Source organism: Plectropomus leopardus, chromosome 16 (assembly GCF_026936395.1).
Source record: "Plectropomus leopardus strain MGB_pleo_1.0 chromosome 16, ASM2693639v1, whole genome shotgun sequence".
In the NCBI taxonomy this organism is placed as follows: Eukaryota; Metazoa; Chordata; class Actinopteri; order Perciformes; family Serranidae; genus Plectropomus; species Plectropomus leopardus.
The window spans coordinates 13,927,520-13,945,000 of NC_142191.1; the positions used below are offsets into that span (position 1 = coordinate 13,927,520).

The 17,481-nt window shown below is 38.9% G+C and overlaps 1 protein-coding gene across 4 annotated transcripts in view; it reads right to left on the reverse strand.

Annotated features, from left to right (window-relative positions):
* The window catches only part of stxbp5a (syntaxin binding protein 5a (tomosyn)), a 129,192-nt gene that overhangs the window by 33,372 nt on the left and 78,339 nt on the right, over positions 1-17,481 (reverse strand). For all 4 annotated transcript variants that reach the window (XM_042503040.2, XM_088089126.1, XM_042503038.2 and 1 more), the window contains exons 8-10: positions 5,507-5,630; positions 2,957-3,035; positions 1,534-1,688 (exon numbers count right to left, since the gene is read on the reverse strand). In XM_042503040.2, the coding sequence (XP_042358974.1) occupies positions 1,534-1,688; positions 2,957-3,035; positions 5,507-5,630 (358 nt within the window). The remainder of the gene's footprint in view (positions 1-1,533; positions 1,689-2,956; positions 3,036-5,506; positions 5,631-17,481) is intronic.

Sequence of the window (17,481 nt, forward strand, 5' to 3'; positions counted from 1 at the left end):
GCTTTCTTCACAAATTCAACATAACAGGGTGAGTAAATTGATATCGTCGTTGTCGGACGCAAACCTCGTCTCTCTACATTTTACTATTTTCTTTTTATGTCTATGTCTATCAGTGGGTTTTATAATTTCTCAACCTATGAAATGTATTTAAAAAACTGGATTATTTCAAAAACATAGCATTTCTTTCAAATTCCTGAAAAATAGCAATTTTGCAGAAAGGAGCTTTGCGCCTGATGGCAGCTATATACAATTTGGGGTTTAGTATTTCTTTAATAATTAATGAAAGTATGCAAATAATTACTTACTTTCAATGACAAAATATGGTAAGAGAAAGAAATATCCATCCAACCTTAAACCGCCCGCTGCCCTAAAGCTTCGCCTGGGTACATTAAAAAAGCACCAGCGCATGCAAAGTTTACAGAACAATCAGTTGTTTAGAGCAGCAGGTCTCAGTCTTTCAGAGTACACTTTAGTTTGAAACACTCTGACAACTGTTGTCACTACTGTTGTCCTCTGTCCTTCTCATTTTACTTCCCTTGGCGCTAGTCTAAGTGATTCACGTTCTCTTATGACTCGTTATGCAACTCTGGCTCACTGTACAGTATCTCTATAATATGCCAGTCGGTGCTGGCTTTTGAGAGCTGAGTTAACAACTGTAACTATGGCCTCTTTCACTGCTGATTTACCTTAAGACAAACTTATTACAAAGAAGGCAATCAGCAAAACAAAACATTTCATATGATCAAGAGAAATTTTGTTTATGGTGTAAAATTGTCCACACACTGTACCTGTCAGCTACTTTTTGTGCCTGAACTATCACATGTGAAAACACCTTTTCTGTCCACAGTCTTCCCATTCAAGCACATCGATGTGCACACTGCGTCATCTGCCGCCAGATCATCATGGATTATCCACTTCCTCCACACACTAACGCTGGTTTAAGCATGCACGCACACACACACACACACACGCTCATCGTCAGCCAGACATGCATTGCGTAATCCAAAGACCCAGTGATGTCCATTACCAGATGAAATCAGTGCGTGGTGACTTCAGGAGAAGACGCCATTATTACATAACTCCCTAATCCTTCCTGTAGCTGTATATGTGCCAGATAACACTGCAGCCGAATTATCGTACTGGATTACATACATAAACGATCCCATACCAGTCAGCTCCACTTTGACTTGTGTCAGCTGTTGTTGACTCCTCAATACAGGAAATAAGATAATAATTAAATTTAGATGGAAAGCTACTGTGTTCAAAAAGATGAAATGAAAATGTAATGTTGCGTGTGTCAGATAATGAAACTGGAATAGGATCCTTCCCCTTGGGAAATTTCATATTTATTACAAAAACCCACTAACACAGGGGCGAGCATTCCGACATAATTAAAAAGTAGAAAGGTGTGTGTGTGTGTGTGTTATTCTAATGCATCTCTGAAAGGAGGGTGAAATGATGGTTCACATACAGATGTAATGCGCAGACAAACACCACATGAGCACATCCACAACAAGCAAGACACAAACTCACCATTGGGGTACGGGGTCTCACAGAGTGTGAGGAAGTCTACGATAGGATAGTCCATCTCCAGCACGGCGGTACTCTTCCCATGCATCACCGTCAAACAAGGCCGCCGGCCCACGGTGTCATAGGACAGACCACCAGACAGGATTATGAAGGGCTCCCTGGAACACACACGAGCACAGGGGTAAAACATGTACTGGGTTTTCATATGTGCAAATTATACTGTATCCACCAAAAATACTCCCTTTTGACTGGTCTGCAGATGCACCTCCAGTATATTGTTGATATGGTCTATAGAGATGCCTTAAATTGGGTCTGTGGTTAACAAAAGCTTGAGAGACTTTCATGTTTTGTTCTATGACATAAAATATATCAGAAAATACTCCACTCGTAAACTCGGAAGCTTTTATGTGTTAGGCGGTTGCTAACAAGTGGCTAAATGAGATTACAGAAAGTCATCACATTGTGTCACAGCATCACACGTCTTTGCAGCCTTGTAGCAATCGGGATGCGACCGGAATGAATTTCGTTTTTAGCCTAGCAATAGCTTTTTACATCTAATGATTGCATTTAGGCTTCAAAATTCCTCAAAGTGGTGTTTAATTGTGAAGATTATCTTGCTGAACAAAACCATAAAGGTTTGTTTACCACAGAGGTTATTTTCTGTAATAATCCAAAATCCAATGGAAAAATCCCTCAGGCTTTTGAACAAAAGGAACCAGGGCGACGTTAGCTTCCAGGTTGGCCTACAGAAAAACAGCATCCCTGGAGCACTCTGTGGGCTGTGTTACCAGTTAAAGGAATACTTAACACCAAAATGATCATTTGTATATGAATTACTCACCCTGTAATATGTTAAATGTGTGATGTTAACAGTCTTTCTCACAAGCATCCAGTAAATGAAGAATTAAAAAAAATAAATTCTTGATTAATTGAAGTCATAGAGGTCCATGTTTAATAACAGCAAAAACATAAAAACAGTCATTTTAGAGAATAACGATTTTTCATGATGTCAGTGTAACAAGGGGTGAGTAACTGATACGAATAATTATTTGAGGGGTGAAGTATTCCTTTAACTTTGACAGGTGGAACCACTGATTTATCTGACTACAAATGAAGTTTTAAAGAAACATGACAATTTAAAAGATATTTTTATTGTAGTAACCTTGTTATGGATAAAAAACACCTCGTGCATGATGCCAGTGAAACAAGTAGCTCCTGGAGGACATGCACCTTTGTTACTCACATTATCTTGGCAACTGCTTTTAACCCCTTACAGTAAACTTAATGCCATATCTGTGTTGTATAATTAAGCGTATTAATGCCCAAGCATGTGTGTAAGTGCGATGTATGTAAATGTGTGGTATATGTGTGAGAGAGAGAGAGAGAGAGAGAGAGAGAGAGAGAGAGAGCGAGAGAGGGACCTTACCCATTTCTAGTGGTTTTGTACTCCACTTTGAGAATGGGTTTACAAGGCTCTGGCTTCTTCCCGTCCTTGGGCTGTTTTCCTAAAAATAGAACAAACAGAAGTTACATTACTTTGCCCGCTCATCTCTCTTCACCACCCCTCTTCTTCTGTCATCTCATTTTTTTTCTCCCTCCCCAGAAGCTGCACTTAAACTGCAGCTCTGAACAGTAGCCAGACAATAACAAGAGGCTATTCATCAGAGAGGATGGAGACAAATGCAGGGGCCGTGACATGCAAAGAAGGTGTGGCGATCATGAATGATTAAAAGACTCCATCCATTCAAAACCTCAAGGGAGGTCAGTTTGGAGGAAATGTGCACATCCATCACACGTGTGCAGACCTAAGCATATCAGAATACACAATAAGTGGCTGAACTACCACCGAAGACCCAAAGTGAGCCCTGAGGCACGTTATACAAGGCAGCTCTGTGTAATAAAGAACTGCTTTAATAACTACATCTAAATAACAGATATCTAAAAAGACAATTAAAGGAGGACTTATAAGCCTCACTTAAACCTGTCAAAGGACTTGACATAATTGCCCATTAAATACCAAACTAATTATGTATGCAGCAGTGGGAGAAACAACTAATTAAAAAGCCTGTGTGGTGAAATCCTCTCCGCAATCCCCTACACACAAAAGCAGCTTGAGAAACTGGTTAGAAGTTGTTGTTTTTTTCCTTTCATATAATTCCTTTTCTTTGTTCTTCTCTGTGACTCTCGTGCTCTCTCTGTCCATTTGTTGCACTCGCACACTGTCTACTTCTTGCAGACCCTTCATCTGGGTGAGCTGTCAAAGTGCTCTGTGGGGTGAGTAGGTGTGTGTGGGGAGACAGAGGAGTGTGGATTAAAATACATCTTCAAAAGAGCAGACTTGCTTTTCGGCAGGAAATAAACAGCGCGCCAACACTAATGCATGCACGTGCAGACACAAAGTGAAGCAAACAGAGGCAGGACATAATTGGACTACAATCCTCTGACTGAAATGGGGAAATTATGAGGGAGGCATGTGTACAGTAAAGAGACTCTTGAGGGATGGTTTCAATTAGTACCGAGCAGGTCATGTGACTGGCACTGCTATCATGTACTGTAAAACTGGTTCTATACTTCCAACATCCCAAAGTAACCAGACCAGGTAAAATCAGTAACATTTTCTTTGCATAATAATCCAATGAAACAGACGCATTTATCTTCATATGGATAACCTTCTATTGAGTTTGACATGCACAAGTATTTGTTTAACCGCTTGAAACCTGGATCGATATCAGCTTTCATATGCTGCATTTAGACACCTCTTACAAGCTATTTGACCCTTTGAAACCTGAGCAAACTGATGTGAAATCTTTCGAAAATATATAATAGAAATGCCACTTAATTGTCCTTTTCGTTTATCAAAAAAGATAAGATAAAATAATAAAAGATAAAATACTGCCAATGAACAAACTGGAGCTAAACGTTACGACCAACTGAAACTGAAAACTGGTGCACCAGTTAGACTGACGGTTTGTGTGTGCCCACTTGGCTGTAAATTTTACACACTGTATGGAGCAGAAAGTGATACTAGTATCCATGGTAATGAAAGCAGCACACAACCAAAAAAGTGAAAAGAGGAGGGCAGCGCGTCAGGATCTCATTCAGCCCCAATTAAAAATGATCCATTTAATGAGATACACAAGACGCACTTCCATCCTCTTCACTTTTTTGGTTGTGTGCTGCTTTCGTTACCATGGATACTTGTTTAACTTTACAGCTTACAGCTGCACTAAACTGTGCGTAAAAGTTACACCCAGGCATTTGCAAAGTTGGTGACCTCGGCTCTGGTAACACTGTAAATATTTTTGAAATCTTCTCATCATTTCCTTAATTCTGAGCGTCACTCTTCTGATGCTGCATGCATGAAGCTGCAGCAGAATGACACAATCAGAATTGAGAAAATAAATAAATAAACATACAGAGAAATGTAAATTTGAGTAGTTATTTTGTTTCCTCGTTTATTTGATTTTTTCCTTTCAAGCAGATAATGAGCAAACAAACATCTTTTTTTCAATATTTGGTTCATACAGAAAAACAAATAAATGAAATTATCACTTGTTTTTTTTTCCATAAGGAATTGTTTACAAAGAAGTAAAAGAAAAATTACGTGGCATTTCTATTTTTTTTTATATATTCCATTTCTGTAAACTCAAAACGTTTTGTATTTCTTTTTTTCTGGATTTTGTAATGAAATTCAAATTACTATTTGCTATTTTTTGTCATTTCTGTTTCTGAAAGGAAAATGCAAAGACCAAAAAGTACAGTGATTGTTTTGAAATGGGAGATCCACCTGAAATTCGCAGTGAGACCATCATGCATCTGGCCGCGTCTGAAATTACTCCCCATTTACTAGATAATGCACTATGGTTACACTCCAATAAGTATCTAAGGGAGGAGTAAATGAGTGAGTAAAGGAGTGATTTCAAACACAGCCCGTGTGCGAATATGTTTGTTTATGTGTGTGTTTCCACCTCCTTACCGTGCGGGGTGATTGTCTGTATGGGCTTGCCCTGGCCTCTGATGTTCCATATGGTCAGAGTTCCATCTGAGTGACTGCAAATGAACTGCTTGCCCTCGTGATGCCAGGCAACTGAGTGGATCGCCTAGGAAATGAAATACAAGAGGAGAGGGGGTCAGTGGTTCAGCAAGATGAAACATCATGTGCCACCATCTCCCTACAAGTCGGTTGCATTTCCACAGTCATACAGTTCACGGTACTCTACATTGTTCATATGTGAGTTAAACGCCCATGACTCTGGATTATATACTGTTCAACAGATGGTGAAAGTGAGATAAAAGGGTCCGGACCCTGACTTCCTGTGGTATAAACGCATATATTAGAAGAAGCTTTTATATGACCCATTTGCTGAATGTGGAGAAAAGCTGGAAATGGGTTGGTCATTTTATTCAGGAATGCCAGGAGCAAGGTTTTATTACCATGGCTGTAATTTTAAGACCCATATTTCATAAAGACACATATTCACTCAAGGGTAAAGAATGTCTTCAACTTTCAATATAAGTGAAATAGTTGATCTGATGCATTCAGGTTCATCTGGGGCCATGGATTTAAGATGCTTGTACAAAATAAAAGCATTTAATTATTCTTGCTAAGCTGAATAGCAAAAAAAAGAAGCGGAGACGGTAGAAGAAAAGAGTTTCTTGCTGAGGTGTATTTAAGTAAGTAAGCAAGAAAGTTGAAAAACACTAAAACAATAATCACAATTTTTATATCTACAGTATTTACTCTAAATGCCACTGATGCTAAAATGTGGAAGTTTAAGGGGAAAGTACACCTCAAAATCAAAATTACACATTTTTCCAGTGCTATTTATCAACCCAGATTGTTTTGGTGTGAGTTGCCAAGTGTTGGGAGATATCAGCCGTAGGGAGTCTGCCTTCTCTCCAATGTAACCGAACTAGAAGGTATTTGGATTGTGAAAAAACTCAACACCGTCTCTTTCCAGAAATTATTATCTAATTACTCAAGATAATCCACAGACCTTGTTGTGAGCTGTGTAGCAACTATATTCTTTCTTACAAGCTACACCCAACAACCGTGTCACTGCGCAGAAGGGAGGGTGCTTCTACTGCAAACTCACATAGCGCCACTGAGCTCGCTAGCATTACAGCTCAGCCTGAAAGGACGCTGTTATTGTTTACATCTTCATCGGCCCCCTCCCTTTAAGGGGCAACTTTGTTTTAAGGTCTTCAAATCAAGACAAAAAAAGAAAAAACAAAAACAAAGAACTACATGGACAATTGATAGAATAAAAAGCTAATGTAGAGAGGAAAGAAAGACAGGAGTTGGAGAGATAGTTTTCGCTCTGTCCTCTCATCTTCCCCGTCATCTAAACAGTCCTGTTGCTGTTGTAATCCTGGCTCACAATAATTTATCTACTGACAAGCAATCATCGGAAACACAAACGCATCATGCCCAAAGTATGCCAGCAAAGGGCAACCGTGCTTATTGATGCCCTTTTCATTGCTCATAATTAAACCCAGCGAACATTTTGACATCAGGGAAACACGATGACATGCACCAAATCTGTGTGAAGCTCCCGTCAGCTTCCAAAACACTTTTTTGAGGATTGTCACATGAATTTTCACCCAGGGGCATGTTCTTAGCAGAGCACCTGCAGCATCAGTAATATGTCCCAACACAAGCCCACTGCTTTGTCAGGGGAAACATTCTCTCAGAGACAATGACGTGGCATATTCTCTGACATGGTGGTGAAAATTAGCTACTATAGCCTCTTTAAATGGAACCTGTTTTTCTGTATTTCATTTAAAATGTGGTTTTAAAGTTTTAAATAATGAGAAAAACAACAGCAAAAAAGTAATGTTTCAAACTGTTCTGAATGATACATTTCAAACTGTTTTTTCTTCTCTAGCATCAGTATCTCTTAAAGTGACTCATTTTTATTTCTTTATTTGTTGTTGTTTATTAGTTACTCTTTAAAATTTGTTTCATTGTCGTTATTTTTATGTAACTTTTTTCCCCTTTTTTGTCTGGCTGTTACCAATGATCCAGTGGTTGGGAAGTGGGAGGTTGGGTAGGAATTTGTTTATACAAATACAATGTTCCAGCATGGACAATTTGAGGGAAATAATGTGTTTTTGAGCATTACAGCATGTTAACATGTTTTAATAGAAACCTTAAATAGTATGAGCATGAAAGTAGCATAACAGCCTCTGTTCTCTCTAAAAATGTGCTTTTTGGTCATGCTTATGTTTATTCTTTCCACCCTGCACTCTTCAAGCTGAAGCCCCAGTTATTGTTTAAGTGTGAACTTGCCACTGGTTTTCTCGCCTTCTTGTCTCACATCGCTCATCTGACATGAACGATTAGCTCGCTGTCAATGCTGATGTGAGCACACGGTCAGGTTAAGTCAATCTCTTCCAATTGAAGCTGATATTTATTTAGGTGTATATCAATTTCGCCCTCAGTGTGTCATTAATCATAAATGGTGCTGCGTGTCGGGCTCATAGAACGTGCTGAGATTTTCAGAAAACAGTAAAATGAGACATAGGGAACCAACGTTGGCTTGTGCTCATGTGACACCAGTGATACTCTCACCACAACATATCTAATTTTATCTTTCGCGGGGTAAATTGTTTCATATTTGTATGTTTTCATGGGTAATAAAACCCATCTATTGCTTCCTGGTAAAGTACGTAATCCATCACATAGCCTTGCTCGGCCAGACCTTGAACCCACACACAGATTAAACAAAGAAAGTGGTACTGTTGAGAACTTCCTGATGTGGGTGTTTTTAGATGCTCGGCCTTGAGGATTTTTTTAAATGTCTTATTATTTTAGGTTTTCTCTGTAAGACTCCAGGTCACCATGACAGAGCTATGTGACATCATGCTGCGTAGACGCACCACTCATATTATGTCATTACTCAGTTGATGACTCAGCCCCTGTCACTCCCACAAAGGAGCACAAATAAAAAATGACTCAAATTCTTCTTTTCAAGTATTCTTTAGTTCTGGAGGTTCCTGAATAATGAATAATGGCCGAGGTGTCTTATCTAAGATGATGGCGGATGTGAGCTCTGTAGGCAGAGTGACAGGGACAGGTGGGATGCAGTTTGTCAATGATTTGTTGCCAGAAGTGATTCACCGGTGTGCGGTGCCAGGTGGTGTGGATGTAGTTACAGCAGGTGTGCTGTATGCAGTGTGAACAAATATCCGAATCTCTAAAATATTTAGCATCCCACTCTCCGGGACTGAAATGAGTTATCCTTTACTGTGTAAGTTGTGTAATTAGACATTAAGAGCACACTATTGGGGATCTGGGAAGTAGAATTGAGATTTAGTGATTGTTCTTACTCACGTTTCATTAATAGATAAATTAAGTTTTAATAAAGATGATATAATAATGAGTTGGACTACCAGTGGAAGAGGGTCTAATAGGAATTTAACTATCCACTGATCTGGATCAATTGATCAATTTAATTATCAACGATTATAATAGCATGATGGGAATGGAAAACATTGATCCACACCATCATCTTTAGGATACGTCCTTTTTTAAACTTATGTGTCACTGTCAAACAGCAGATGATCACAAGCAAGAAAGAAAAAGATAATTTACTCAGGAATAAATATTTTGGATTTCGAAGAAAATACTGGTCAAAAGACAGGCACATGCCATATGTGAACAATGCCGTTATGAGATGAAATACTCAATGGTGCACCAGGCTGGACGGACATCACACTCCACTAACTTCTTGCTATGGCAACATAGTTTCTGTCTGGAGATGCAGTGAATTTAACCAATCATGAGTAAGAAAAAGCATAAATTAAGCAATGATTAAAGGAAAATAGGCTAATTCATGCATTGTAAAAGTGCAAAAGCAATGAATGAAAATGAATAGCAAGAAAAACCTGTTTTGTCTATGAACCTTGACAGTTATTGATGAGCTGAATTTTATACTTTAAAAAAATAACTAAACTTTTTACACTCAGCTGCCCTTCAGGACTTTAACACAGATAGCACTGAAATTTTAGGAAAAACATCATGGTTTGTGCTAAAATGAGATTTCTTTCAGAAACTAATGTGCTGTTTTATGTGTGTTAGTGGAGTCAATTTACAGTGAACTTTACAGTCCTTCACCAGATATAATTATTTACAAATTATTTACATTTTTTATGTGTTGCTTTTATCTTTTATGGCCAAAAGAAAAGCAGAAAGGAGTCGAAGCTTCTTCTGGCAGCTTGTTTGAAATAGACTTTCGATATTGTCTCATATATCAATTGCAGGCCCTCTCAACTGAATCAAAAAAATTGGACCGTGAAACTTTGTGATATAAGCCATGGATGGATTACTGAAGGGGCCTGCCAGACCAAGGTGTCAGGGGGAGCCTGGCTTTTATTGAAAATGTAATTAATACATACCAACCAGGAAAAAACTCAAAATGGCCACAAAGAGACACAAAACAACACTGCAGCCCAGATACCATCTGCAGATATACAAGTAAATGCTAGAACTCATTCACACGTTTAGGCAAAAAATCCGTCATTCACCCATTCACAGATGCTTCAATGGACTGAATTCTGGAAATCTATCAGTGCATTGTTCCCTGTGCCAGTCCCAATAGGGAACAATGCACTGTGCTTAATTGGGAAATGAGTAGAGTAATTGGAACACATGGTACTCATCATATCAAACAATACCAATTAAAAAGACTAATTTAATGATTTATTACATTAGGTCAGTTTTCACAGATTGGTCTTCGGGGGATGAGAGATTTCAGTCAACACTTATTAGAGTCACACACGAGCACGTGTGTTGACACACATAGACACACAGATACACGCACTCTAATTCACGCCAAAGACAAAAACAAACGCGCAAATTGAGATTGGTGAAGGAAAACAGATATACACAGAAACATGCATATCACAGCCCTAATTAGAATAGCTCCTGCCAGAGTAGTGTCGCGCTGAGACACAAAGACAGCTTAGCCTTGAAGTGCCACACACACACACACACACACACACACACACACACACACACACACACACACACACACACACACACAATAGTAATTGAGCTCAAGTAGGTAAACATTCAACCAAAAAAGGCCTAATCTAAAAAACAAGCATTTGGGGGCAAGTATGTCAACAGTGATTTCCACAGAGCAATCCCTTTTTGTTTTGGTACGTGAAATCCATTCTGTTTCTGTGGTTATTATAGAAGCCCTGAGAGAAACAAGCCTCTATGAGCCTGTATTTACCAATTAGGGCTTATTCTTTATAAAAAAAAAATGGTGAAGCAGCATCTTCATTTATGATTGGAGAAAAATAAGCCACATTATATTACCCTTAAAGTAAAAAATGGACTTTGGTCTTTAATTTTTAACATATTATATAGGTGGTGATACATGAAAAGTCAAATCTTCCTAAAATACCGTAAACTACTGTGATTTTTTTTAGATCCCTACAATGAAGGACGGTTTTCAAGGATTTTCAGCCATGCTAGAAGTACGGCTCAAGGGATGGCCCTGCTAGGTCTGAATTGTGATAACTTTGAATCCGCTGACTTTTCATCTAGCACCATTCCTATCCATAGGTTAGCTTCTTAATTTCAATACTTTGATTTATGACTAAGTACCCACAAAATTAATGGCAATTTCTTTAGCCTCAACAGTACTTTGTGTTTAGTGCTAAATTCTTGCTAAACTCTAAAACACATCTTACTAATGCAACTACTAAACACTATACATGCTTAACATCTCCTTGCTAACACTGTCATTGGGCATTTTTAGACCATAAAAAACTTCTAAGAACACAGTTCCAACAAGCCTGCTTTTTATTGTGTTTGCAATGTAAAGCCTAGGAACGACTGCAGTTGCGAAACTGCGGTGGCTGGCAAGCTTATGGTGTTCATAATGACAGCGTTGTTGCTTTGACGCTGCCTCAGAGCTGCCTGCTGCTGTAACTTCTGTATTTCCACAAAAAAGTCAGCATGACCATTAAAACTCTATGTTCACTGTCTATTTATACTGAAAGTCGGAAATGTCATGTGGAAAAAAATTAGCGAGTCTCTATTTTTCTAGATGTGCTGCAGCTGAGCAGCAGCCGAGCAGTGCTAGTCATACAGGCAGCATGGCTGCTCTGACCTGTTAACATGGGCGCCAAAAAAACCCCCAATAAAACAACAGATTCTGCAGCACTAACTCGCTGCATCTCTTTTTCACTTCAACGTTCCTATTAGTGGTGCAAACGCAAACAGAAAAAAGTCCTTGATGGTATGTGGTTTTTGGGGGAGCTCCCCAGTGGTTAGTTCCTCTCACGCAGTCCCCATTTAGATCAAAGCATTAATATAAGTACAGCCTCACAAAGCTGATAATCATCAATAGACATTAGACTGTAAGCAAAAGAATCAGTGGCAAAAGGTTTAGATCCATCCACTTGACAGTCCAATCCACCCAATAATTGTAGAGATATTTCACTATTGAACAAAGCAATGGACCAACAGAGTGATACATGTGGTTAAAAACACAATAGTCTTTTCAAGATCTTTATTTCTAATCACACAAGAAAATAAAATTCCTTAACAACTCTTGTAAGACCAGTGTGAGTGAGTGAATCAACTTTTTCTTAACCATGAGTTAACATTCTTATTATGAAGAATAACATCCTGACGGACAGAGCCCCACAGAGACTGACCGTCATATAAAGAATTATATTCTATCCATCTAATGGATATTGCGCCAGACTTGCCAAATGACCCATCAGCTATGAATTGTAAAGTATTCTCAGCAGGACTTAGGGGGGAAGAGTATACTTCTTAATGAAGCCAGACTTGTGTCAGACAGAGTCTGACAATAATTTGTAGCATTTGCTTTTAATCTTCTCAGACAACCAGATGGGGGGATTTACTGCACGCGGTCGGGCATATCAAATAGAGTCAACTGAGCTGTCCATCAAAACAAAAAAGCCTCAGAAACTTCTTTTTGTCAACGTATTGTCCTATATGAATCCCCATTTTGAACTAGATTAAAAAAGTGCTACCAAATTGTTTACGACAACTTGTTTTTAATATGACTGAACCTTCATCCAGCATTCAAGGTTGCTTATATGAATTCTGATGTTAAAATATGTAAACAACAGAAATTCCTCCACAGACAAAGCAGTTAAATTTTTTTTGTATTGCTTGGAAATGAAGTAATTAATGCTTAGTGGTTTTGGGAAAAAGTTTGCACTTTTACTGTGTTATTGTTGGCCTTCAATAATAGCTCTGAGAACTGAATCTTGCTCCTTGGTAAACATTTTACCCCACAGGGGTTTTTTTGTGTGTGTGTATGTGTTTTGATGCAGAATTTGACACATCATGTTACACCCAAGGTAACCAACAGTTTCTGCAAGAGTTACAGGGCTTTTGGGCAGAAACTGCTGGTCCCTTTTTATGATCTGACAAAATGAAAAAGACAAAAGTTAGAGAAAGAAAAAAGGACAGGAACAATAACACAATGTACAAGGGAAACAGAGTCAAAATTATATAAAAACTAAAACAGGAATCTTAAAACAATTAGAAAATAAAGTACAGATAGATAGTAGGGATGCACTGATGATGAAATCTTCATCATAAAAGTCATGCAGCTCTTCATTAAATTGTCTCTGAATTAGTGCAAATCTAATCATGCAAATTTTTGAAACAACCTTTAAAATAACCTTCCGTCATATAACAAAAAAAATGTTAATTAACTGCTACAAAATTATTTTTACTTTGTAACACATCATAATAATCATAATTCTCTCTCTAATATCTATTTTTTTTACTGGTGTTAAAGCAAAAAAAAATCTTTCCAACACTGCATTTAAGTTTCCTAAACTAAATTTTTGAAGTTTACATTTAACATATCATGAGAATGTTATAATTTACCTTTGCCAAGTACTCATTTTTACTATAAGAGAGCTTGAACGCATAATAATGTAACTCAAGGCAATCTTTGTTAGCTGTTAGCTGCTGCTGACATCAAAAAGCTCTCCTCTTGAAAATGTCCACATGAATTTGTTGTTCACAGTGCAGCATTATCAAGGAAACAACCTGGTGCATTCCTTGACGCAACAAGAGTGAATTTCTGTTTTCTGAAAACTCTCCTCCTCACACAACTGTGAGATCACAGAGCCCATTTTCCAAAAAGTCATAGTTTTCCTCTTGTACCTGCACAAAACTGATGTGACACAGCGGAAAAAACATTAGCCAATACCATCAAGTGGCAATAACAATTATATAAAGTTTCTGTTATGTGGCGGTTGATGCTGTCCTCTGCTGAGAGGGGTTAGGACCAGGACCTCATTGTCCACCTACTTTGTGGAAATTTTCTTTTCTGTTCTTCTTTGAGTAACCTGCTAACTCCTACTAGCTGCCTTTTAAATCTCCCGGCGATGGGTCGAACACATAACACACACCCGTCCAGTTCTGCCAGCTGTCACTGTTACACAGACGCTAATTTGGCAATGTTGCTACCTCTACTGCCAGCTTTAGGGTGAGACAACTCTGTAGCCCTATTGCACTATCCTACCTATTATAGAAGCAGCAAGGAATAACAGCACAACCACCTTGAGATAAATAGACAAAGTAAGAGAGACAAGACAGGTTGGGAACAATGATGCAAGAAACAGGAGATTTAGAGTCAAAATCATGCTTAAAAAAAGAGAAGTACAAAAACTATGAGGAAGGAAGCACAGATAGATATTGAATAGCTTTGATAGATGAAAAAGGGCAGGATGCTGGGGTGTTGAGCAGACTGTGGAATAAAATTAGTGATTCTGAATGACCAAATGACTTTTGAAGGTTTTACACATTTTTTTTTTTTTTTTAATCATACATGCAATTATTGAGCCTGCAACAGCCACTAGCAGACAAACAGGAGGTGCAGTGGGGAAGAAGAAACTCCGATCTGGCTGTGATATCAGCCATTCATCAGGGCTGGACTCAGACCAAGGTGTTGAGTCAGACGGAGCAGAGTGGAGCAGGGTCAGAGTGAAGGATGCTCTCTGGCTAGCACTCACTGGAAACCCATACTGCTGATCCACAGCTAATAATAGACAACCCACCGATAGACACAGAGTGGAAGGGCTGCTCTCTCAGCTCTTTGAGAGCTTGTAAAAACAAAAGTTTTATCGCCTCTGCCGTTCGTCTGAACTCTACCGGAAACTTAGTTGTTGCGTGAGGGGCCAGGTGTCTACAGGTTGACAGCATCTATAACTAACAAATGCTGCCTTTAACCACGTCAGTACCATTTTGTTCTTATGTTCATCCTTTCTTGCTGACACTGTGTAAGGAAGTTTGGAAGAATTGCTAAAAATGTGCCAAGAGAATACAGCTGAGATAATTTACAAGAAACGTTTATCTCTATCCTTTGAATTCTTAGACCATAGACTGCTATTCATTTGTTTAAACACCCCCAAATTTCCGTCAAAACTAAAATTCTCTCTTTAAGATATGCCTATCCCAAAGTCTGTATCCATCACTGCATGGTCTGCTGGCTTACTCCGATGTTGAAAAGAAGAGGAAAAGCTTCCTTGTTCATTTCAGTTGACAACTTTGATACTTGGCGGCAAGCTTCTAGGCAAATAGTGTTTGAATGAAAGCACACAGCAGGAAAAAGAGCGCACAGCAGGGAGAATAGAGGCTGCAATGGATTTAAGCTGTAAAGTCGTATTTCCCCCTACTGTATTGTTAGCAGAAGCTATACGGAGACGGCGTTTGTGCACATAATTCATAGTGTGAGCACAAGGCGTCAGAAATGAGCTAAACAATGAAAAAAATTAAATTAGACCCATGTTTACATAGCAACCATCTTGATGTTGGACATTTAGTTCAGCCTTCACTATCTCTGTCATCAGTTCCAATTAAGACAACAAAAGCCACCGCAGAACGATTCAAGTACGCCTAGTCCACCACTGTCATTCCTTCAGATGGCATCTAAATGTAAACAGTTGTTGCACACCATGAAGTCTTAATGTGGACTAAGGTTAAAAAATACAGAGGTTTCCATTTAACTGAAAATCATAACACACTGATATCAAGATCATTTTACTTTTGCCCATACACCGATTCCTGCCCTTACAAAGCTCTGGTGTGCTCATATTCCACAACATTCACTCTTTAGTCCATTTAATTAGTGTTGGCTGCAGCTCTGTCCACAGCAGCAATAACAGAAAAGTCACAGCCCAATCGCAACCACATTTCACTAGTGATGCCACACAGGAGAACACAAGCGTTGTCTTCAGTGGCCCTGAAGGCTGGTCTGGGGCCGTAAACTTTAAATATATCTGACTCTAATAACCATTTGGATGTGTCAGCCAGGGGAATAACCCCATGGCTTTCCAGAAGAGAGGACAGAACGGTTCTGTGGTGCAGGGCTCCTTCCCTTTGTCAGTGTAAATCATATAGGGAGCGAAATGAGGAGCAGCTCCATCCCACTCAACCCCCGAGTCTCTGGAGAGGTGTAACTGTAGGGGTTTGGAGAGAAGAGATGAGCTCCCTTCGGAGATTCAATATGAGAGACTGTAATGCCGTAGGAGCAGCGGGAGGATATTAGCTTATCTGAGAGAGGGAGACAGAGCAGAGAGAGAGAGAGAGGACCGTACAGATTGAACATACCAAATCCACTCCCATTTTTGTGTCTGTGTTGTCCTCTGTGAGTCTTGTTATCTCAGCGTGCTTACAGCTCCACAACACTGCCAATGAGGTGAGCACCAGCATGACTGTTACATTAATCTCATTATCTTAAACAGGCAGCTTGGCTCTGTGTCTAAGTACTACGGACACCACTGCATGACCATGTACATGTTGACTGTGTGTGTGTATGTTGGTCCTCACAACTATTTAGTCGGCTTACACCTCAATGACAAGTTTATAGATGAGATCATTCAGCCATAGAAGCAAATATGCATGGAAAGATTTTCCAAAACCAGCATAAAAAAAAAGGCTTTCACTCATTTTATCATATCCATAAAATATCATAAAAACAAAACAAATACAGCAACTACACTGGTGGGATCAAAGTTTTGTATAAAAACTAATCAGGTAACGCAGTTTAGGTTTGACACATGCCAGGTCCAGGGGGGATCCGAGCAGCTCTGACACCGTGTCTTTTTTTAGTGTGTGGTGTCGTCTTTTATTTATAGACACACACTATTGCCTCTGGGGACGCCAATAAAGCCACATGACTCAGTGCTTTAAAGAGGTGGACCTTTTACAAAATGCTGCCCCTTTTTACAACTGCAATATGCAATTGCAATCACTGTGAAACCTTGTAACATCACTCCGGAGATCACAACACATGGCGCTCTACTGTATAAATCATGACATTGTTAAAACATGCATTTCACAAATTGTTCTTCATTTTAAATGGCATCACTTGAGTGAAAAACATCCTCTTCAGTTGCAACTGCAGCACCAGCCAAAGAGAGTATGCTTTATTAGTGGAGATATATTCATACTTTTTAAAGAAGCGAAGTTTAAATTTCAGAACTCTGAACACTCTCTGAATGCTACCCTCCATCCCTCACTCCAACGCCACAGGATGGTCCACATGCAAACAAATGTAGGAGAACTTCAAATCTGCACTACTTTTTGTCCATTCTACATTGCACATATAAATGCATCAGCACTTTGTGTGTCTTTTATATTAATAATTTTACCCTGGTCGATGAAGAACTGTATTTTGCTCCAATGTATGCTCAGTGAGTATTGTCGAAGAGACAAATAAACCTGACTTTGAAAGTTTGACAACTCTTTTAAGAGTGATACAATTCTAATGTCTGTGAGCTAAATTTTGGGTCTTCAACATTAAGTCTTTAATGCCTGAAGGGGTCCTCATAGCTTTTCAGAGGGGCTGCCAAATTATTGTTTGAAAATATTATTTTTTTTCTCTGCAAAATTAAAATGTATTTGAAAATACACATAACATGAATATTATAAACAAA